This window comes from Artemia sp. Qi Xiang Cuo, chromosome 3 (assembly GCF_049724085.1).
Source record: "Artemia sp. Qi Xiang Cuo chromosome 3, ASM4972408v1, whole genome shotgun sequence".
Lineage (NCBI taxonomy): Eukaryota > Metazoa > Arthropoda > Branchiopoda > Anostraca > Artemiidae > Artemia > Artemia sp. Qi Xiang Cuo.
Genome location: NC_142796.1, coordinates 5,075,838 through 5,099,321, shown reverse-complemented (window position 1 = coordinate 5,099,321; position 23,484 = coordinate 5,075,838). Strand labels below are relative to the sequence as shown.

At 37.3% G+C, this 23,484-nt stretch overlaps 1 protein-coding gene across 1 annotated transcript in view; it reads left to right on the top strand.

Moving 5' to 3' along the window:
• The first annotated feature begins 10,396 nt into the window (after positions 1-10,396).
• The window catches only part of LOC148953685 (V-type proton ATPase 21 kDa proteolipid subunit c''-like), a 33,824-nt gene continuing 20,736 nt past the window's right edge, over positions 10,397-23,484 (top strand). Inside the window, exon 1 of the mRNA XM_089108430.1 lies at positions 10,397-10,554. Coding sequence (XP_088964556.1) covers positions 10,488-10,554 — 67 coding nt within the window. The 5' untranslated portion in view covers positions 10,397-10,487. The remainder of the gene's footprint in view (positions 10,555-23,484) is intronic.

Below are 23,484 nucleotides of genomic sequence, written 5' to 3'. Positions count from 1 at the left end.
GGTATAAAACCAATAAAAAATAAACAATACATTGTGCCAATATCGTTCTTTACTTAGGCAGCGCTATTGCGCTGCCTATGATTTGATAATATTCAGAATGTGAAGTTTCATTATATGTTTCGTTACTTTTTTAACCTGAGTTGGTAATGAGGATGCGAATTTGGCCTTCAGAAGCCGGATTAGAAACAAAAAGGGGGTAACCCAAGACACATTATAATTATGTTGTAGTCTACATTATAATTAAGTATTGTGGAAGGAGTGCATCTGTTATAATTAAAAGTCCGACATATGTCATCTTGGTCGAAAACAAGATATGTGTGTGTCATTGTGTGTCATGGGTAAAGTCAGCACGAGGAATCGAATAATGCAGTCAGAATTGTCTTACCTTGTTCTGTTACAAAGATAAAAAAAAGAGACATACGCCAGCTTTGACAAAAAAAGGATTATTTTATGGAGCTACAATGACTTTTGTCTTCTATTTTGTCAAAGAAAAAGGAGACAAACACCAAAAATGGATTAACTTTTGAATTCGCTCAGAATACTTTTGACAGAAGAGGATTATCGTATCTTTAGGGAAAAGGAGACATAGACCTATGCTATTAAATGGAATGATTTTGAATTCGCTCGGAATTATTGAAATTTAATTTATATCACTGAAAAGAGCATAAAAAGATGGTTTAAAATATGTTCCCTTTTTCCCCAATGGTTTCATCCTTCAGAGCAACCACAACCGAAACTTTCTTTTTCTGTTTTATGAGTCTCCTGAAAAGTTGCAAAAATGGCGTATGTCACACTATTAACTATCTCAGTCAAATGTTCACTTAGGATATATTGTTTGAAAATAAAATCTGATAAAAATAAACAGGAGATAGGGCACCGTTACTTACCGCAAAGAGTTTTTACTTTTTCATTTCATTTTGGTTAAGTTTTTCTTCTTTAAATTATGAGCCAAAAACCAAATTAGATGGGTTATCTCAGTAAACTAATTGCAAACAACTGTGGGCATATCCGATATTTTTTAACGAAGATGGCGCACAATACTCTTAAAGGAGGAGGGCTGACACACTCCAAGATGGGTTAGGTTGACCCCAAGCAAAGAAATTTAAAAGTTAAAAATCCTCTCTTACTATATCTTCTGACTCTTTACCTTTAAAAGTATTTTTTAAATGGTTACTTACCTTTTGAAGTATCTTTTCCACTTTTATTTTCTGAAAATGTGACAAAAAGGTGAATTAAAAAAAGCTTGAATAACGCTTAACAGCGTAAGATTTGGCTAAAATATTTTATTTTAGTTCTTAGCAATTAGTCGTCGTGTTATATTTGGTTAAAGCAACCTAATATAGTACATCTAAAACACTCCCCCTCCCCTTGCACCTCGTTGGTCTCCAATCCCTTTAAACTTACAATGAAAGGACTTGAGGTTTCAATTTCTGATCTAGTAATTTCCCTTTGGAGTTTCTGTCACCATGAGGTGTAGGGTGGATGAGGAAGGGGAAGCTCCTCTCCTATACGGAATAAATTCTGCTTATTTTGGAACAAATGTTACTCTTTATTTTCACGGTAACAGCGTTGACCAGAAATATTCCCATAAATCATAAGGGGGTAAATATCAGTTTCGCAGTTTTGATGCATTTTTTAAAGTTTCTTTTGTTCTCCCCCCCCCGCAATAAAATCCTGGTTACGGCCGTGGAGACTATGCATTAGTTTCTACCTCCACCCTCCCCTTATCTGTCCCTTAGAACTAATTCTGTATTTATCTGATAGCTCAATGGGAGCTGGGATGTTTTGGCATTAAAATGCAACTTTTTAGATATCTCCTTCCATCCCAAACTACAAAACAATCAGAGAACACGATTGTAAAAGTTTAAGAGCCTTTTCAAATTTTGTAATTTGTCCATTGCTTACAGATATTATTTGTTGCTGGGAAACATTCGGAACTTTTTCACAGGAGAGTTTTCTGCAGGGGGGGAAGCTGTCTGGGGGAATTTTCAGTGGGGAGTACATTTTTGGAAATAATTCCCTTTCAGCGAGCATGTATTTTCCGGGGGGGGGGGGTATTTTTCGAGTGGTGTTTTCTGGGAGGGTATTTTTCGCAGGGGTAATTTTCCCGGGGACGTAAACGTCTAAAAGCCTTTGTGTCATGCACTGTAAAAAAAAATTATTTGAGATTAAACAAAAAAGTGTTTGTGATGTTTAAAAACAACAATAATTGAAATTTCAACAGCTGAAATTTGCTGGAATTCAATATTTAAGACCCTATTGGAATCCTCGTCATTACCCCTTATGCAATTTGTTGAGAAACCGGTTGGATTCACATACCCAAATTGAATTCTCAGCTTGTTGCAAAATAAACATGGATTGGGTTAAATGCCATCCTACACTCTTGAATTTTCAATTGAAAAAAAAAACATGTGGAATGTTTGGATCTTTATTGAATTTCCATCTTCTTGGTTGAATTCCCAGTTCTTTCATTGGATTTTATTACCGGCGTTGTTTAATTTTTTAGGCCTGCTGTCGGATTTCCAGCTTTTTTCACTGAGTTTCCTGTGCTAGTCTAATATAATGTCCTAAGTTTATAATCTTATTTCTAGTTGTAGAGATTAGATCTTCCTTTTCTAATTTTTAAAATAAACAATAAACACCAGATAAATAATCAGTTAGTTCTAAAAAAAAATCAAATATATTTCAGAAAAATGCGATTTGTTCAACTTCTTAGGTCTCTCAGGATCACAGCCGACACTTTTGAAAAAAAAACACCTTTTGAAGGGTGGTTTACATTTTATCTGGAAAACAAATCTGAAAAGAAGATAAAATTAAACTAAGGCACAGTTAAGATGGAAGACACTTCCTCTTATTCCCTTTTCTTATTTCCTTTTTAAGAGATCAAGGACATACATTTTTCAATAATTATGATAGAAATGCAGTCATCTTTGGACATCTTTGATCTACTGATCCAATAGCTCCGAATAGTTCCAGTTCCATTTAAATAATAAAAAAAAAACTATTTTTTCAATTGAAAGTAAGGAGCAGCATTAAAACTAAAACGAACAAAGTATTGTGTATTTGAAGGGGTTGCCCCCTCCTCAATATCTTGCTGTTCTAACTAAAGTTTCAAGAACTTTTAAAAAAGCTTCCTATTTTAATTAAACGGCTCCCAGTAATGTCTTAAATTGCATGGTGACGCAGAACACCATCGTGGGAGGATCCTCTATAGGAGAATAATTGCGGCAGGGCGTAAGATCTAGATCTATGGACAACGGTCTCTGCAAAGGGCTGCCTTGACCCTTTCAGGGTACCTGCAAGACTGGGGACCTTGCGGTAAACTCTACTCCCGCTTGAGGAGTGGTGCCCCTGGAGGAATTTATAGCCTATTAAACGACACAGCGTTCGCACGGGATTCTGATTAATGGATAATTATTCTGGGCTTGTTCTGTTTTGACAGGTATTTTCGGGCTGAAAAACCTCTTCCTAGCTAATTTATCTACTATGGGTTTCCTCCCCGCAGTAGCATAATATTTGTAGACATGAACATATAATGAGTTTGAGGTAATAGGCTGGGGACTGCATGTGCAAGATTTCGACTCTTGTTTATAGAAGAGCATCACCAAAAGCTGAAGACCATGCTGTGACCAAGATGGGCCCAGGATTGCAAAAAGCCTCCATTCATACTGGAGGTCTCAGGGACGTCTTGCTTTCCGGCTCTAAGCTAGCTTAACCGCTTCGGTGTAGACTTGAGAAGATATGTTGATCCCCGTCTTGCACTGGTATCCAGGACCATTACTTTTCCTGAGGCCAAAATAGTTTCAATGATTTAAAGAACATGAAAATTGGAACTTGGAGTGTTACGACGTTAAGAAATGACTATCGTATCGACATTTTGACAGACGCTTTGATCTCGACCTATTAGGAGTTTCAGAAGCTCATATCTCAGGGGTAGGAAGCATGAAATTAGGTGCTATAGAATTTGTTTACTCAGGCAGGAGGGATGGGGTACATAGACAAGGAGTAGGGCTCATGATGAATAAGGAAGCTGCTAAGTCTTGGTTAGGCCGGGAAGGTATTATAATGGAATACTCATTGCTCACTTTATGACTAAAAAGTTCAGGGAATCAGCTATAGCAATATATGCCCCTGTTGAACCGATTGACGAAGATACCAGAGACTCAAATGAATTTTACTTACAGTTACAGAGCAAAGAGACAGGGTCCCAGGTAGAAATATGGTGTTTTTACTAAGAGATTTTAACAACCAGGTATCCTAGCTGGTATCCTAGCCTAAGTATATTTGGTGTAGGAAAGGAAAACAGTAATGGGTACAGACTTTTGCAATTTTGTAGGTATAACAATCTAGTTATAACCAACACGGCGTTTGGTCATGAAATGGCTCGTAAGTTGACATGGTATTCACGCGATGGTAAGGCAGCAAACCTTATTGATTATGTTATAGCAAACCGAGGACTGGCATGATCAATAGAAGATACTAGGATATATAGGAGTAATGTTATTGATGTTAAAAGCAAAGATCACCATCTAGTAGTGTCTAGGGTTAATTTAAAGCCAAAATTTTGGAAGGGTAACTACCTCCCAGGAAGTTATGACGTTGGTAGATTCCAGGATGAGAACTTGAGAGAAACTTTCCAGGAATATTTGAATACTAAACTTGAGAGTTTAAAATTTCACAATGTGGTAAGTGGTTGGAATAATTTTAGAAAAACAATTTGTAAAGTTGCTGATGGTGTCTTAGGGAAGAAAGTTAAGACTGCAGCTAGGAATATTAGTGAAAAAGCCTTATGCTTAATAGAGAGGAGAAGGGGTTAGTACAAGAATTATCTGAGTGATAGATCATATAAAAACAAAAGGAATATAAAGAAAGTGGAGAAAGCATTAAATACGAAATAAGGAGGTGTGAAGTGGAGGCCATGGATAAAATTGCTGAGGATCTGAAAGATGCAGCCAGACTGCATAATTGGTAAATATGGTACTAACATATTAAAAATTTGAGAGGGAGTAGTCAATCCGGACTTGTCCCAGTTAATAATTTCGGATACCACACTGCCTTTCCATGACGATAAAATAAAAGTTCAAAATAGGGATAAAATCCTTTTTAATAGACAGTTTATAATAATTTTCACAAAAAATACCAGATATTTCGGTCACATATACAGTGACCGCCATCAGTAGTAAAACTAAACTCAGTAGTTTAGTTTTACTACTGATGACGGTCACTGTATATGTGACCGAAATATCTGGTATTTTTTGTGAAATTTATTATACACTGTCTATTAAAAAGGATTTTATCCCTATTTTTAACTTTTATTTTTGTCCCAGTTAAAGATAGGAACGAAGCCACAATAGGAGATAGGAGATAGGTGGAACATTTTGAGAATGTGATAAACTGAGATACATTTGCAGGAAAAGTTATAGAAGAAAATGAAAAAAGTTTGTGATACCTTGGATGTGACTGAAGACTTGTTTTGTGAGGAAGAATTAGCGACAGTACTAAAAGGATTAAAAAATAATGAGGCTCCAGGTGCTGATAATGTAGTAAATGAGTTTCTTAAGTCTAGTGGCTCTGAGGTTAGAAATAAGTTACTGAATATTATGAATATGATTTTTAAAAAAGGAGAAGTTCCTAACGATTCAAGAAAAATCTTAATTAAACCACTATATAAGAAAGGTGATAAGAGTGAGTGTTGTAGTTGTCGAGGCATTAGTCTGGTCTTTGTAAGTAGGAAATTACTTAGTAATACGATACTTTTTAGACTGAGAGATGCTACAGACAAAGTTTTAAGAGAAGAACAGTGCAATTTTAGAAAAGGTAGAGGATGTGTCGACCAAATTTTCACTCTTAGGTTAATAATTGAGAAGTGCCTTAGTTGTCAAGCATCTTTGGTCCTCATTTTTAGAGATTATGATCAAGTGTTCAATTCTGTTGATAGAAGAGCTTTAACAAAGGTTTTATCCTTGAATTGTATACCAGACAAATATATTAAAGTGATTAGTGCTATGTACGAGAATAACACAGGTTAGAAGCTGGTTTTGTATTAAATCAGAAGTTCAGCAGGGTTGTTCAATCCCCATTTATATGGACCATTTTAATGGAATTCGTCTTAAGGAGCACATGAAAGGCAATGGAAGACCTGGGAATCAAATGAGGAGGAAAAAGTCTCCTGGACTAAAATTATGCTAAGGCTTTAAGCATCCTAGATGAAAGTGTGAGCAAAATGAATGAACTTTTAGAGGTTTTGCGAGTGCAGGGTGCTAGAATAGGTTTGAAATTAATATTAAGAAGACCAAGTCACTAAGGCTAGAATAAGTGAAGATGAAAAGGTGACGTTGGGTAATGAAAAGATTAATCAGATGGGCAGCTTCACTTACCTTGGTAGTATTATTCGTTAAGACTGTTGGAGCAGTGAAGATGTTAAAAGTAGAATAGTCAAGGCTCAGGGTGTTTTTTTCACAGTTAAAAAAAAAAGTTTGAAAGAGTAGGAAGATAAGCCTGCAAACCAAGATTAGAATATTGAAAGGTATAGTGATAACAGTGGTCAAATATGGCCTTGAAGCATGGGCGCTTCGAAAAGTGGATGAAGATTTACTAGATGTTTTCCAAAGAAATTTCCTAGGGATTGTTCTGGGTACCCGGCTGACTGACCGTATTTCAAACAGTAGTTTGTACGAAAAATGTGGTTCAATGCCACTCTCTAGGGCTATAATGAAAGAGAGGTTGAGATGGCTTGGGCAAGTTCTGCGGATGAAGGATCACAGATTGCCGAAGATTGTCCTTTTCGACCAACCGTCTAGAGCTAAACGGAAAGCAGGTCGTCCTCGTCTGGGGTGGGATGAGGGCATAAAGAAAGATTTAAAGGAAATGGGAACTTCCTGGGAGGTTGTAAGGAGGGAGGCTTTGAATAGGTTGGGATGGAGGAGGAGCGTGGGTAGCTCTGGTGGCCTCAGGTGGCTTGGTGCTGCGGCTAGTTGTTAGTCGCAGTAGTAATAGTAGCTCTTGTATTTTAAGAGTCGCTCTTAAAAATTGGGACAAACAGTAAAACTTTAGCGTAAAGAGAAAAGTATGTAGGAGGGGAGCAATTCCTGCATATACGTCATAATTTCTGTTTGTTTTTTTTTTAGTTTTAATGTTGCTCCTTTCTTTCAGTTGAAAAAACTTTTCAACTTTTTTTATTTAATTGTTATTTTTTATTTAATTTCAGATCGTTTTTCAAATATACCTGATATCTAGCTCACCCTCAATGAAAAATTTCTAGCCCCTCACGGCAAACTACACCATAGAGTTCCTCCCACGTAAAATACACCACCCCCTTAAAATTCTCTCTGGAGAATTCCATCCCTCCTCCCTCAGTAAAAAAACTTGCAGAAGATTCAGCCTGAAAAATTCTCCTTAGCATAGTTTCATTTGAAAAAGCTTTTAATTTCTAATCGTTTGTCCTATTAGTCTGGAAGTCCCTTTTCGGTGGAAATTATTTCCCAGAAATCCAAACACGCTGAAAATAGGCAAACAGAAATAAAGACAAAAGAAAATAATTTTGTATCGGAATCCTGTCAAATTCTTCTAATGTAAAATTTTCTCTAGAAAGTTCAGCCCCGGAAATTTAGCCACCACACGGAGAACTATCCTCATAGAAACCCATCCCAAGAGCAAAATCCCGCCCCCTCACGAAAAATGTCTGTATGTTTTTGAATAACAAATGCTGTACGTAAACAATGGGCTTTTTTTAAATTTTAAGACCTATCCCTAGGGACCGGGGGGAATGTTACCTCCAAAGGCATAGTTTTGGGACTTATCAAAGCTAGGTAAAATTACTATCTCAAAATTTTGATCGGACGACTTTAGGAAAAAAAGGGGGCGGGAGAATGCTACAGCACTAGACCCTTAAGGTTCAATCCGTCAGTGCCAATCCCCCTTTCATGACCCTTCAGCTAGGAAGTGCAATGGGGGTCGGGTGCCAGCCATCCAGTGCATCCTGGGTGGGGAAGGGGGGGGGCTAGTTGCTCTCCAATTTTTGGTCAATTAAATAGGGCACTAGATCTTTCAATTTCCGTTAAAATGAGTCTTTTCTTGATGTTTTAGGATCATTTGTTCGATACGATCACCCTGGGAAAAAGAAGAAGAAAAAAACAATTAAATAAACAGGCATCCGCGACCTTTCTTCAAACAAAAAATACAAAATTCCACATTTTCGCAGATAGGAGTTTCAAACCTCAACGGTAGGATTCTCTAACACGCTGAATCTGATGGTGTGATTTTTATTAGGTATCTTTTATTTTTATGGGATATTTCCTCCGTTTTTCGACAATCTAGTAAATTTTCTCAGGTTCGTAGGAATTGATGGGAAACACTAAATATAATAAATCTTATATATTTGAAATCAGTATAATAAGCCAATTCTTTTGATGTATTTACTGATATGAAAATTCCGTTTTTTTAGAGCTTCGGTTACTATTAAACCGTATCACTCATTACATACGGTTCGTTACAGCAAACTGTTTGATAAATCTAGAAATGTTGAAATGGCCATATTCAGGAAGATGTTTGCCTTACCTTTATATTATAACTTAAAAAAACCTTTTATTATCAGTTTTATGACTTTACGAAGAAACAGAAAATAAACATAAAACCTTTGTGACGCATTACAAGGTTTGAATAAAAGGAAAAGGACACATTTGGATGAGACGGTTGAGACCTAGCTTAATTTATTCATCCTCTTTCCCTGGCCCTCTTCTACATTGATTCGAATGCTCACAGAAAATAAGAAACATTTTGACATGAAAAGCACTTTTTGTGGAATTTGTCATCCCTCCCAACCAAAGCAATGGCCCGTCAGCCCTCTTGACGAATAGCTGATACGACAGTATCAGCTTATACAGTACGTGTCCTTTGAGTTTGAAGCCAATCAGACATTTGTTATTGTCATTGAAAAGTCAGTCCTAGAATGTGTTTTTAACCAGGAATTCTTAGAAAGAATGTTTTAAATTAATTTTGAGTTCTTAATCTCTTTTATGGTTCTAGTTTTTAGAAATGCAGTTCCTAGTTTTCTCAAATTTTGAGATGTAAATTTCGAAAACTTAAAATCCTTTTCAATCCTAATTGAGTAAAGGTATGAGGCTCAAACAGTTTTATTGTGCCTCTTTTGAGCAGTACATCTATTTCTCAAGGTTTCGCTTTTATAACACAAATATTGTAAAACTTCATCAAAAGTCAGTTCCCTCTGGAGAGTGGAAGTTATTATTTCAAACTGTCTCTCTCGGAGTCTCATTACAGCTCTGGCTCTATTGCTGGGAGTTTAATTCAACTAACATAACTTCTCTCCAAGACTGAAAGGAAGCCCTAGTCTAGAATTTTACTGATTTCTCTTTCCTTTAGTATAAACAATTCCTTCTCGAGAAAAAGTCCTTTAATATTTTAAATAAAGCAGATGAACTAGTCAAACATGGTTCTGAAGCATGGGTAATCCAAAACACGAAGGAAGATTTTGATAGACATTTTCCAGAGAATTACCTCCAGATTGTTTTGGATACCCGAGTGACAGACCGTATTTCAAACATTAGGATATACGAAAAGTGGGGTTTGATCCCGCTTTCTATGGTTGTAATAAAAGCATTATTGAGATGGCTAGGCCACATTCTACGGATGAAATATGACAGCTTGACGAAGATTGTTCTCTTTCGACCAGTCGTCTAGGGCTAAACGGAAAGAAGGTCGTCCTCGGTTGGTGTGGGAAGCTGTCATAAGCAAAACTTTAAGGGAATTGGGAATTAGCAGGGAAGGTGCAAAGAGATATGCTTCGTATAGGTGGGGATAGAGGAGGAGCTTGCGTAGCTGTTTTAGCCTCATGTGGCTTGGTGCTGCGGTGAGTTGTTAGTAGCATTCATGGGCGCCCATAAGCTGAATTCCAGGGGGGGGCAAACCTCCTCTAAGTGTCAATTTTAATGCTATATAATAGAAATCTCAGAACGAAAATATAAAAACAAGGCATTCAGCCAGGGGGGGTGGCGGGAGCCCCCCCCCCGGCCCCCCCATATGGGTGCCCATGGTAGCATTAGTAGTAGTATTTTATATTGTTAGCCAACGTTTTTAACCACTACACCGTACTGATAAGTTTGTTAGTGTTATGCCAAAGAAGGTCTTATCTTGCTTCCACATCTTCTTCAAATGACCAAAATCGTCTGACAGAAACAATCTAAGGTTTAAAAGGCAAAAGATAAATCTTTACTTCAATTGATATCGTAAGATATATGGAAGAAACGAGTTTATTCCAATAAAATTTATTTAAAAAACAGTCAAATCACCACTATTTAATGATACCTCTTGAAAACGACAACAAAATCATTTTCTGAAAAGTAGATGACGGCGTTGAACTTACTTGCAAGAAGAGACAGAATAAAATTTTTGTCACGGGATCTCTGGACTGGGAATCTAGGCTAATAGGCTATTTTATTAAATTGAAAGCAGATCTCTTCATTTCTTAAAGAATGGGATATGCGGCTACTTCTAGCTATTCCCTGGGCGGAGTTGCACTCACTGGGCTAACTGTAATTGGTAAGCCAACCCAGAACCCTTTTATTTCCTGTTTCGGTAAATATCTACCAAATCATATTATTGAGTTAGGACTAAAGTGAATGCACCATTCGATGCCTTTTTTATGCTGATTACGAAAATAATAAGCATTTCTATCGGATATGAATTTCAGCCCCCCCCCTAGGCCTCTATATGCCAATTCAGGGTTAGGTTAGGTATATAGGCCTATAGGGGGGGCTGAAATTCATTTCCGATAGAAATTCTTATTATATTTGTAATCAGCATAAAAAAGGCATTGAATGGTGTATTCACTTTATTCCTAACTCAATAGGCCTAATATGATTTGGTAGATATTTACCCCTGTTTCTAAACAGGTGAGTTGTAATTAAGTTATGCACCAATTGTGGAGGAAATAGCTTATTTAATAAAAATATTTCACTGTGTTACCCATTCTTTCCAAATATAGTGGTTTCTGCTATTACATGTCTTATTCCTCCCACAAGGGAGTTGGAGGTGTCACTAGTCAACTTGCTGGGGAGGGGGGGAGAAGGAATTTTATTGGCTAGCTGGTCATTATTACCAAATGATTTGGGTGATATTGCAGTAAATTTGGAAATATATCTATTACAAAGCTATAAACTTGGTGAACATACAACCAGTGATGTAGCCTATAAAATACTTTTAGAAAGTATTTAAATGCAAATACAAAATACTTGGTTGCAAATGTAGTGTATTAAAATAGTATTTCCAAATACATTACTAACATGTAGGCTGTATATATTAAAATACTGAAACACATATTAAAGTTCCCAAATAGGATGCTAAAGTTTGTAAAATATAATATAGAAAGTAGGTTAATATAGAAATAATATAGAAAGTAGGCTTTTGGGTAAATATTTACCAAATCATATTATTGAGTTACAACTAAAGTGAATATACCACTTGATGCCCTTTTTTATGTTCTTTACAAATAGGCCTATAATTATCATTTTTGTTGGAAATGAATTTTGGCCTCCACCCCTATATATATTCAGGGTATATATTTGCACATTAGGGGGGGGGGGGGGGAAAGTTACTTACCTCTCATGTACATCAGAAATAAAATTACCCCCACCCCCCTAAAGTGCAAATATATACCCTGAATTGGTATATATAGGGGCGGGGCTAAAATTCATTTCAGACAAAAATGATTATTATATTTGTAAAGAGCATAAAAAAAGGCATTGAGTGGTATATTCACTTTAGTTGTAACTCAATAATATGATTTGGTAAATATTCACCATTTTTTGTAGGGTAAGAATGTGAGTTTTATTTAGGCTATACTTTTTCCCCAGAAAATTATCCAAACCAAGAATTATGAATTTAAAGACCACAAGAATCTTTTCTACTCATATTCCAATAGGCTCTCACTTTTTCAAAACTAATCATTTTTGGATTCTACCATCTTCAAGGTTTTTTCCTATGTCAAAATTCTTGCATATCAAAATGGATAGGACCAGCTAAAGTGATTGATATTTGTAAAACATCTTTTAAATTGTTGCACAGAAAGGACTGAAGCAATATCTTTCCTCTTGTATTCAAAAACTGTAGAAGCTGTGATTTTGAAGGGGAATCAATATATTCAGCATCAGAATAATTTGCAGGATTTTGGTATAATTACATACTGTCTTAGATGATACCTTGGTTTGAATGACATCTAGGCTCCAGAAGTCTTTGACTTCTAGAGCCTTCTCAGTTAATATTGAGCAGTTCATATAATTGACCTAGGCCCACAAATAAAGTGAATATACCACTTGATGTCATTTTTGCTCTTTCATACTCTTTCTGAATATAATAATTGATTTTCTTGCAAACTCAACTTTAAGCCCTTTTAGGACCCTCCTGAGTTCTGAGCTCTTTATTTAACAATAAAAATCATAAACAAAAAAACTACTTCAACACAATCTCCCCCATAAAGCTCCATGGCTGGGAAAGAACAGGGGAGAAAAAAATACCAACACAAAAAATATAAAGAAAATACAAAAAAATCCAGTCCCCCACCTTAATACCTAAAATGGTAAGCTAGACAGGGGGTAGAACATGATTTCACCAACTCAAATAAATATGCAACTCAATCCAGAGACATCAACCCCAAGCAAAACCAGAAAAAAACTTAATTACTAGCTAGAAATTCTCTAACATAATTTTTGAACATACCAAACAAGTGGCAGCTTTATGCAGACTGAGAGAGCATGTTCCAAATCCTGTTGCAAGCTGTCAGAGGGTTGAAGTCAGACCTCACTTATCGAGTATGAAGAATTTGTAAATTGCTGGAAGTGCAGAGATGATAAGTCAATTGATCAGAAACAAAAGATATATCAAACAGTTTGTGGTAACAAACTGTAAGTAAGGAGTGACCCAGCTCAATAGTAACCAAAACTCTAAAAACCAGAATTTTGATACCCATAAATACATCAATAGAATGAGATTTTTATGCTGATTTCAAATATATAAGTTTCATAAAGTTTAGTTTTACCCATCAAAAATTATGTGCCTGAGAAAATTTGCCCTATTTTCAAAAACAGGGGGAAACACCCCCAAAAAGTCATAGAACTTTAATGAAAATACATCATTGGATTCAGCATATCAGAAAACTCTACTGCAGAAGTTTCAAGCTCCTATCTGCAAAAATGTGGAATTTTGTATTTTTTGTCAGAAGAAAGATCATGGATGCATGTTTTTTTTTTTTTTTTTTTTTTTTTTTTTTTTTCTCAGGGGTGATTGTATCAATCACCCCTGTAATAGAATCACCCCTGTAATGTAAGAGAATTTTCTGTAATAAAATAACAATTTAGCCTTTTGGCAAAGCAAATTGTAAACTCTTCTATAAGTTTTGAAAAGTTGAAGTTGAGAATCACCAGAAAATGGCTTAGACAACCTGTAAGCCTTCCAAAAATTATTTTTCTTCCTCCATCCTTTAAGGAGTCCTGGAGTCATCCAAGGGTTGTTCTTTTTGATGCTGGATTTGACTGGGGTGCATCACATGTATCCAAGGTAACTTCTTTCAAAGAATCATAAAACAAATTAAACAAAGAGTCTATATCAGATTCATTTTCAGAAATACTCCACAAACAACCTGCCAACTGTAACCTAGGAAGATGCAAACCCTGATCATTAAATTTTGAAGAGGAAAAACCAGCTCCTTGGCTGCTCCTAGGCAACAAATCAGAAAAATTATATGTGGAAAAAACAGGAAAATGGTCACTGCCTGTGCCTGTCTACACTTACTGTATTCTAAAACCTACTATTGTCTGCATTATGAAGTGTATTTGGTGAAAGCTACTTCACCTATGTTAAGTTTTTATCTTTATGTACAAAAAGGTATCTCTTTCTCTCTTGTAAGAGGGTTCTCTGTAATGTCTAGAGACACGCCTGCCTTTAAAAGCCTCATGGGCATATGTAGCTTCTTATCCTAGACAAGAAGCTACATATGCCCATGAGGCTTTGCTTGCTTACAGAGTAAGATTTCCATTTTGGAAAGGTAATGCTTTATAAAACTAGAATCTCTAGCTGATTGTAATAGTTAACATGTTCCAAGGGAACAGCCAAAACTAAATATTGAGAATCACTGGCTAAAAAATGATCCTTCATTTATGACCATGGCTTGCTTAAATTGAAATTTTATAGATAAAATCAAGTTTTCCAGCTGAAAGTATATAGTGACATTAAAGTTTAAAGCATATGGAAATTACTACGTGTATTCAAATTCATCTAATTCAAAAATGTGTATGAAGGGAAACTGCTCCCTGCAGAACCCTTTGCTTTTTAAGCTAAAGTTTGACTTCCCAATTCTTTAAGATTATCTGCTGAAATTCAAAGGTAATATAAGCAGAATAGGAAGCTTATAAGCCCTAAAAAGCAAGGGGTATAGGACAGTGCAACCACCCTCACAAACAGGATAATAACTGTTTGTCTTAAGTTTAGTGTTGCTCCTTATTATCAGCTAAAATAATTTTTTATTTAATTTTGATAGTTTTAAAATCATTCTGGAAAAACTCCCTTCCCCCTCTGTGGAAAGCTTCTCTCAGAGAATTCTCTGCCACAAGAAATCCCCCCTGTAAAGCTTCCCCTAAAAAAAATCTTTTGGGAATTTAATAAAGCATTGACCCAAAATATCTGCAGGAACCAGAACACAAGGGATTAGAACACATTCCTCAAAAGTCATTCTATAAATGCCACATATCAGCTTCATATGCCTCCATAGTCTCTGCTAAGCTTTTTTTCAATTGCCATTTATCTTGCAATGCTGTAAAACACTGTTGCTCTCCTCCTGCATCCTCTACATTGCACCCTTCTGCAAGATTCTTACAAATGCTCATAAATTGAAAATCCACTCTACTCTCTTCCATTTTGCAAAATACCTACTGAGATATCAAATTTGGACATGCAATTCAAAACTCATCAACAGTCTTCACATAGCAGATCCCACTATAGCTTTTACTAAACTTATGAAGCAACAACCAAAAGATTTCAAGACATGCTTGGAGCTAACTTCTTCAACTGTAGTTATCTTGTCATAGTTGTATAGTGATATTTTGCTTCTTTTTGTTTTTTTCTCTCTTTGTAGTGCTCTGTCATTTTCTGCTTGTATGAAGATGCATTTCAATAAATAATAATAATTTGTCTGAAGTTTCAATGAGGCTTACAAAATTATAACATTAAAACAACCTCTTTGAGGCATCTAAGTCTCTACCTAAAAAGGATCTACCACTCATCCTTCATAGTTGCTAAAATATGCTTATGCATCACCATATTATCAGGTCAGTTCATGGAAATGAAGTATAAATATATATATATATATATATATATATATATATATATATATATATATATGTTTCTGATATATATATATATCAGAAACATTTTCTGTAATAGCACAGGAGGCATCAGCCTGCAGCAATCCTATTCAGGTGTAGTTAAAGTGAATAGAGATGTGAAATTAATTCCTACCCCCCCCCCCTCACACAAGCACCTTTTTTAATATTTATTGAAAGGCCTATTAAGAGTTCTGCTATTTAGGTGGTCACTCCACATGATTTGATCAAAAATTAGTTAATACAAGGATTAAGATTTTAAAAAAATGGCACTGGAATTTTAAATTTGCATTTAAATGTCCCCTTGCCCAATCTATTAGGATCACTAGTTTGATATTATCACCCCTGGAGAAAACAGAAATACAAAGAAATAAACATGCATCCATAATCTTTTTTGTGGAAAAAAAAATTAATTCCTCTTTTTTGTAGATTTTGTGTGATTTCATCAAGATCACCTGAGTGTTTTCCTCTTTTATGAAAATTGGTCAAATTTTTTCAAACTTGTATCTTTTGATTGGCAGCATCAAAAGTCTATTCTTTTGATGTTATAATTGTTACAAAAATCCCTTTTTTAGAGTTTCAAAAATTACTAACTCCTTACTTACAGTTTGTTACTAAGAACTGTTTTATGTATAATAATCCTTAAAGAGCTTGTACCTAGAGTTCTTGTGCTAACCTAACCTATCTTAAAATGCAAAAGCAAGTTGAATGCTGAAATACTTAAATCTTAAATATTTCCTGTTGAGAATTGTTGGAACTGAAGTATCTGCCTTTTTTTGTGAGAAACTTGTTTGTCATTCCAAGAAGCACAAATCACTTCACCTTAAACTACCTTAAATCACACTTTTTAGCAATATGGATGAATCCAATGTATGCCAGTCAGTGATAGGACAGCAGGACATCTGCTGCATCCCATTGTGGGAGCCATGGTTTAGTTGCCCAGTCCTTGTCAAGATTTGAAGCTGTTGAGCCTGCTAGTCTTGCTTAGACTGTTCCACACACTTGTGATGGGATTGTAGAAGAAATGGTTTCCTTTTCTTGCCATGGCATGCTTGCAGAACAGCTTTGCTGAATGATATCTGATACTTGACAATAACTTGGCTCAAACATGTCTTTGTTGTCAGACTGGAGCAGTATGTAGGTCATTATCATGTCACCTCTTTGTCAACAGTATGTTAGAGTTGGTAGCTTAAGGCTCAGCAGTCAGCATGCATAGTCTTTATCTTTGAGGTCCTTAACACATTTTATCGCCTGTCTTTGGACAGATCCAAGGGCCATCTAGTCTGTTTTATTAATTGGTGTGGTGATGCACATCAACACAGCAATCTTGGTCTCATCAGGCTCTCATAGAGTTCAGTAACTATTGCTGGGGATCTACTAGAGATAGTGCATTTTATGATACCAAGAGTTTGGTTACCCCCTGCTTCTGTGGCTTGAGCTTAGCAGTTAAATTTAAGGTCTTCATCTACAGTGACCCCCAAATCTCTTTCTGAAGTACTCTTGGAAATTAGCTGTCTCTTGCTGCCATTGAGTATTGCCATTGCAGGTTATTTCTTCCAAAATGGAAAACCTTGCACTTTTGAACATTAATCTCAAGCCTCCATATATTGGCACATTTGCAAAAGCTGACTAGATCTGACTGTATTGAGGCCACACCCTGCTATGTGTTGACAGGATCAATAAGTTTCAAGTCATCAGCCTACAGGCTAAGTTTATTTGTAACATTTCTTGGAGCATTGTTAATGTAGACATTGAAGAGTGTAGGCCCCAAAACAGTTCCTTGAGGCACCCCTCAGTAGAAAGAATTATCTCAGTATTACCTCAGTAGAAAGCTGTACAACCTTTGCTAAAATTCTGACCCACTACTTTCTTCCCTTCAAGAAAGACATTGTCCAGTCCACCACATCGTGTTCAATTCCAATTGCCTTCAGTTTCAACTGAAGCCTTTGATGACAGACTTTATCAAAGGCTTTAACAATGTCTAGCAGAATCATATCCACTGGAAGACCTTGGTTAAGGAGCTGAGTTATGTGACTGCATGAGTTATTCAGATTTGTTTCAGCTGATATACCTGGTGAGAATCCATGTTGTTGTTCTTATAGAAGGTTATTTGTGACCAAAAGCTTGAGAATGGCAGTATTTACAATACCTTCTAGGATTTTTCCCAACAGTAGAGGTAATACTGAATGGCCAAAAATTGGGAGCTTTGGTCCTGTCTCCTCCTATGTGTATTAGCAAGATATGGGCTACTTTTCTGTCCAATGGTTTGACTTTAGCATCAATAGACTTTTGGAAGAGACTTGAGAATGACAGTAGTATTTGGTTAGGAGCTTCCTTTGAGAGTTGTGGATGAATGCCATCTGGCCCAACAGACTTATTTTGATTTAGCTTTTTAATCCATGATTCTAGCTCAGCCTTATCCACTAATATTGGGGACACTTGAGTGTTAATTATGTAGTGTGGTGGGGATCAGAGGAAGGTAGCATCTGCAGATGTGAATACTGACATAAACTGGTGATTCAAGGCTGATTATATTGGATTCCATTGCAAACCAACTGTGTAACCGCATGCCTACCAGGCTTATGTTCAAAAGTATATTTCCAAAACTTCTTGGGGTTGGTTTTGAGGTTGCCATGTGCAATATCTTTGGTTCAGATTAATGGTTTAATGGAAACCCATGCAAGCACCTACAACAAAAAAGCATATATAAACACTCAAGCAATTGTAAGCACGGCACTAATCATATATAAGCAAGCGAGAAATTACAAGCACAGGCAGTGCACTTAATAAGCAGGGCGTTAAGCATAGTATGTCAGTATTCTTCATCCTCCTTCTTTCGATAACTTCAAAGGTTGAGCCTGGTGAGTGGCTTTGTGGTTCGGCCGGAATGCTTGGTGTCGCATTGCGGCTGTCTTGGTCGTGGGGTTAGGTGTGGAGGGGATCGTGGAGGAGACTCTGCCATGGCAGCATCTGCTATTGGGGTATTAAATCTTTCGGTGGGATCAAATCTTTCGGTGGGTGTTGTTGCAGCACGAGGTTGTGTTGGGAACTTTGTGGGACTCGACGGGGCGTTATGTGGATGTTCGATTTCTATTTGGGCTTGAGGAGATGCGTGGGGTTGGTCTCCAGGCATGCTGGGTTCCGGGGATGTTGCTTCAAAATGCGGCTTGGTGGGCATACCTTGGTTTCTCTCTCTGATCTGTTGCCTGTTTCGTCTGTAGATCTTTCCATTCTCTGTTTGAAGAATGTAGGATCGTGGCGCGTATTCATACTTTTCCAGTATCACTGCTTTCTGCCACCTAGTATTGGAACCGAGCTTTACCCAGACAGTCTGATCCTTGAGCAGTGGTTTTAGGTCCTTTGAGTGTCTATTATATGATTCACTTTGTAGTTTCTGTTGTCTTTCTCTGGCTTGTTGGAAAGATGAAGGTGGAATGACCTTGGAATCTAAGTGTTTGGGAAGAACTGGTAAGATGGATCTGAGTTGTCGGCTCATCAGTAACTCTGCTGGTGAGGCTAGCCCATCGACTGGCGTGTTACGGTACTCCAGCATGGCCAAGTATGGATCCGACTGGTGTTCTACAGCTTTGGACATGATCCGTTTTGCTGTCTGTACTGCTTTTTCGCTAAATCCATTTGACTGTGGATAGTTTGGGCTTGACGTTTTGTGTTCAATGCTCCATTTGTCTACGAATTCTCTGAATTCCTTTGACGAAAACTGAGTCCCGTTGTCTGACGTCAACATTTTCGGGATTCCATGTCTGGCAAAGTGGGCCTTCAGTTTGGTGATCACTTGCTGTGATCTGCTAGTTGTTATCTTATTGACTTCGACGAACCTGCTGTAATAGTGAGCAGTGACTAAGGAATATCAGTGACTGAGTCATATAAGCAGTGACTGAGATCCCAGGAATTCGAAATATCAATTCCGACGTGTTTGTATGGATGGGTGGGGATTTTGGATGTTATCATACTCTCTTTGGCTTGGTTTTGTGCCATAGTAGGCTACCACAAGTATTGCAGCTGCCAATCATGTTCTCAATATTTTTTGTAATGTTTGGCTTGAACACTACCATCCTGGCTCGTTCTTTGGTTTTGACCATTCCTAGATGGGAAGCGTGTAGTTGGTTTTAAATGTCATTCTGAAGTGTTTCTGGGATTATGATTCTGTTGCCCTTCAGAATCACACCATCCATGTATGTTAGTTCATCTCTGTGATTCCAAAACTTGAGTATTGCAGTGTTGCATTCATGGCAATGATCAGGCCATCCCTCAGTGATGGTCTTGACCAACACTTGTAGGTTTGGGTCTATCCTTGTTTGCTCTATGATTTGTTTGATCTTGTTGTCGCGAATCGGGACAGATTTGAGAAAACTCAGTACTGCAAATTCAGGGTCATGTTGTGTGTCTGGATCTATTTCAGGCAAGTGTAATCTGGAAAGGGCATCTGCAACTGGAATCTCAGAGCCAGAGCGATATATGACTTGTATATCGTAGTTCTGAACTTCAATCATCATTCTTTGAAGTTGCTGTGGAGCCTTGGATATTGGCTTCTTAAGTATGGACTCAAGAGGCTGGTGGTCGGTGGTTATGGTGGCTGTCCTAACATATATATATTGGCGAAAGTGTTTGCAAGCGTATGTTACGGCTAGCTTTTCTTTCTCAATCTATGAATACCGTTTTTCTGCTCCACTGAGGAAGCAGGATCCAAAGGCAATTGTTTTGCTGTTGGCGACTAGTTGGGCTCCTAACCCATGTTGAGAGGCATCTACTATGGCTTCCACATTTCTGCTCTTATGGTCAAAGTAGGAGAGGTTCTTGTAGATTGTGGCTTGGATTTGCTTCCTTGCATTCTCTTGCTGGGTTGTCCAGTTGTAAGTCTTGGATTTAGACAGTTCACGCAGAGGGTGGTTTAAATTCGAGAGATTTGGGATGTATCTTGCTAAATAGTTGTACATGCCAAGGAGCACCTGTAGCTGTTCGTGTGATTCTTGTGCTGGCATGTTCGCAATTGCATTTGTCTTCTCTGGATCTGCTTTGATCCCTTCAGTGGTCAGCAAGTGACCAAAGTATGGAATGCTTACAGCATTAAAAATACATTTATCTCGGTTGAACCTTACTCCCTTTTCTCTGGCTCGTTGTAATACCAGCCTCAACTTGGTGTCATGATCTTCTGTATTTGCTGCAGTTCCAACAATATCATCTATTATGAGTACAGTGTTGAATCCTTCAAAGATTTCCTCCATCTTTCGTTGGAACTCGTCCTGTGCTGACTTGACTCCAAATGGATATCGCTTCCAGTGATATCTGCAAAACGTAGTGCTAAAGGTGATTAGTAGAGATGACTCCTCATCTAGCTCCATGGACCAGTATCCATGTCTTGCATCCAATTTGAAAAATGTCTTAATTCCTGAACATTTTGCTGCAACATCATCAAATGATGGTATTGGGTGGTAAGGACGCTGCACCCATTTGTTTAGATCAGCGTGATCTAAACAAATCCTGAGAGATCCATTTGGTTTTTGGACAACTACAATTGAGTTCACCCATTCAGTTGGTGTAGTCATCTTCTCAATGATGCCCTTGAGTTCAAGGCGATCAAGTTCTTCCTTGAGTTTTTCTTGCAGGGCAAATAGGACTCTTTTTGGTGGTTGTACTGTTGGTACAGCTCCTTTTTTCAAGTGGATTTTACACTTTCCTGGGAATTTTCCTACACCTTCAAAAACATCTCCATATTCGTCAAGTATTTTGGCCGTTTGGGTTTCACTGTGGGTGCAGGTTCGTTATGTACATTCAGAATGAATTTGATCAAGTTCATATTCTAACTTGTCTTTCTGCTAAGGATTGGCTTGTGATCAGTGTTGACCATATGAAACTGGTGAACCTGTTTCTCGCATTCTTTGTAGCAGATGCATAGCTCTACAAGCCCCAAAACCTGTAATCTTTCTCCAGAGTAGCTTGTGAGAATGTCTTTTGTTGGTTGTAAACAAGGTTTAGGTACCATGATATTATAGTCACTGACTGGAAGAACGTTTGCTTCTGCGCCTGTGTCTATCTTGAAGACTAAGTCTAGTTCCTTATCAACAATTCTTATTACAGCATCTGGCCCATCTGCATGTTTCAGTAACCTGCAGTTAACAGTGTCAATCACGAACTCATTTGCATTTGTGTCTGCCTCTTGTTGGCTTATTTCATTCACAACTTTGCTTTTACATACTTTGGCAAAGTGATTCAGTTTGTTGCATTTTTAACATGTTTTGCTCCTGGCTGGGCAGTTGTGGTTCTTGGTATAAGGTGCACCACAGAAATAGCATTCCTTGTTGCTGTACTGTTTCTTCAGGGCATCTATATCTTGTTTCATCACAGGCACTGAAGCCTTATTAGCAGCTGTCATTTGCGCTTGGGCTTCCTGCACAGATTCAATGGCGCGGCAAGTCTCTATTGCTCTGGCAAGGGTTAATGTCCCTCCTTCATTTAGCAATTTCCCTCTAATCCTGTCACTCCTAACTCCAAAGACAAGGCGATCTCTTATTAGATCATCTCTACTAGTATCAAAGTCACAGTCATTAGCAATTAACTTGAGATCGGTCACATATTGTTTGATATTTTCATTACCCTGGTCTTGCTTGTGGAAAGTAAATCTTGTCACTATGGGGTTTGATATGGGTTCAACATGGGCTCCAAATTTATTAAGGTAAGTTTGAACCCTGCTTGTCTCAGCATTGGTTAGAGTCCATGTGCTGAAAATGTCTCTTCCTTTATCACCTGCCCATATCAATAAATACGAGCACTGGACAGACTGGGATTTGCCTTCCAGTTGTCCAGAGAACATTATTCACAGTGTTGTCTGAACCTTTTCCAGGCCGATTTGAGGTTTGCTGATGACCAGTCCAAAAACGGATGTGGTGTACTATCCATGATTATGTTTTACTTCTAACACCATGCAATATCTTTGGTTCAGATTAATGGTTTAATGGAAACCCAAGCAAGCACCTACAACAAAACGCATATATAAACACTCTAGCAATTGTAAGCACGGCACTAATTATATATAAGCAAGCAAGAAATTGCAAGCACCGGCACTGCACTTAATAAGCAGGGCGTGAAGCATAGCATGTCAATATTCTTCACCATGATGGCCTCCTTTTAATTCTGTCAATTTTGGGGACAGGGCCTGAACTTTGCTCCTTACTCCTTTGAAATTAATTAGGTAGTCAGCCCTGTTGGGATTCTCCTTTATGAGCTTCAACAGTTTCTTTTTCTTTTTCCTTGCAATTTTAATTCCTCTGGTTGAAAAGGGGGGAGTTCTTGGTTTGCATCTCCATATGATAGTTGTGTTTCTATTGATAGTGTCCAGCAACACATTTTTCATTTTCTCCCATGTGTCATCTACCTCCATAACTTTGATGAATGACAAATCACACTGACCAAGTTGATGCCTGATTTGACTATAGTTTGTGTGCAGATGTTTTGTATGGTTCATTATCTGTGGGTACAGTCAAAATTGGCATTTTATTGCAATGTGGTCACTATTTCCAAATGGGGGTCGCAACTCTATATTAATGAGTAACTCAGGATCATTTATCAAAATGAGGTCAAGGAGTGAAGGGTTTTGTCCTTTTTTATATATCTTGGAAACGTCATTGCCTGAAATAGCAAGTGTTCCTCTAAGCTTTTTTAGTGTCTTATTGTCAGACAATAATTTCAAGGAATGAAAAATCTAAAATGAACTTCGAAACATCATGAGAATGTAACAGTGACTAGGTAAACCACAATAAACACTACTGAAATATTCCAACTCTTACATTTCAACAAAAAATATCTAAAATCAACTTTGAAACATCAAGAGAATTCAACCGTGACATGGCGAACCATGAGGAAATACTACTGAAATAATCCAACTCTTTTATTTCAACGAAAAAGATCCAGAATGAACTTTGAAACATCAAGATAGTATAACAGTGACATGGTAAACCATGATGAAAGACTACTGAAATATTCCAACTCTTGTAATTCAACGAAAAAGATTCAAAATGAACTTTGAAACATCATGAGAATGTAACAGTGACATGGTAAACCACGAGTAAACACTACTGAAATC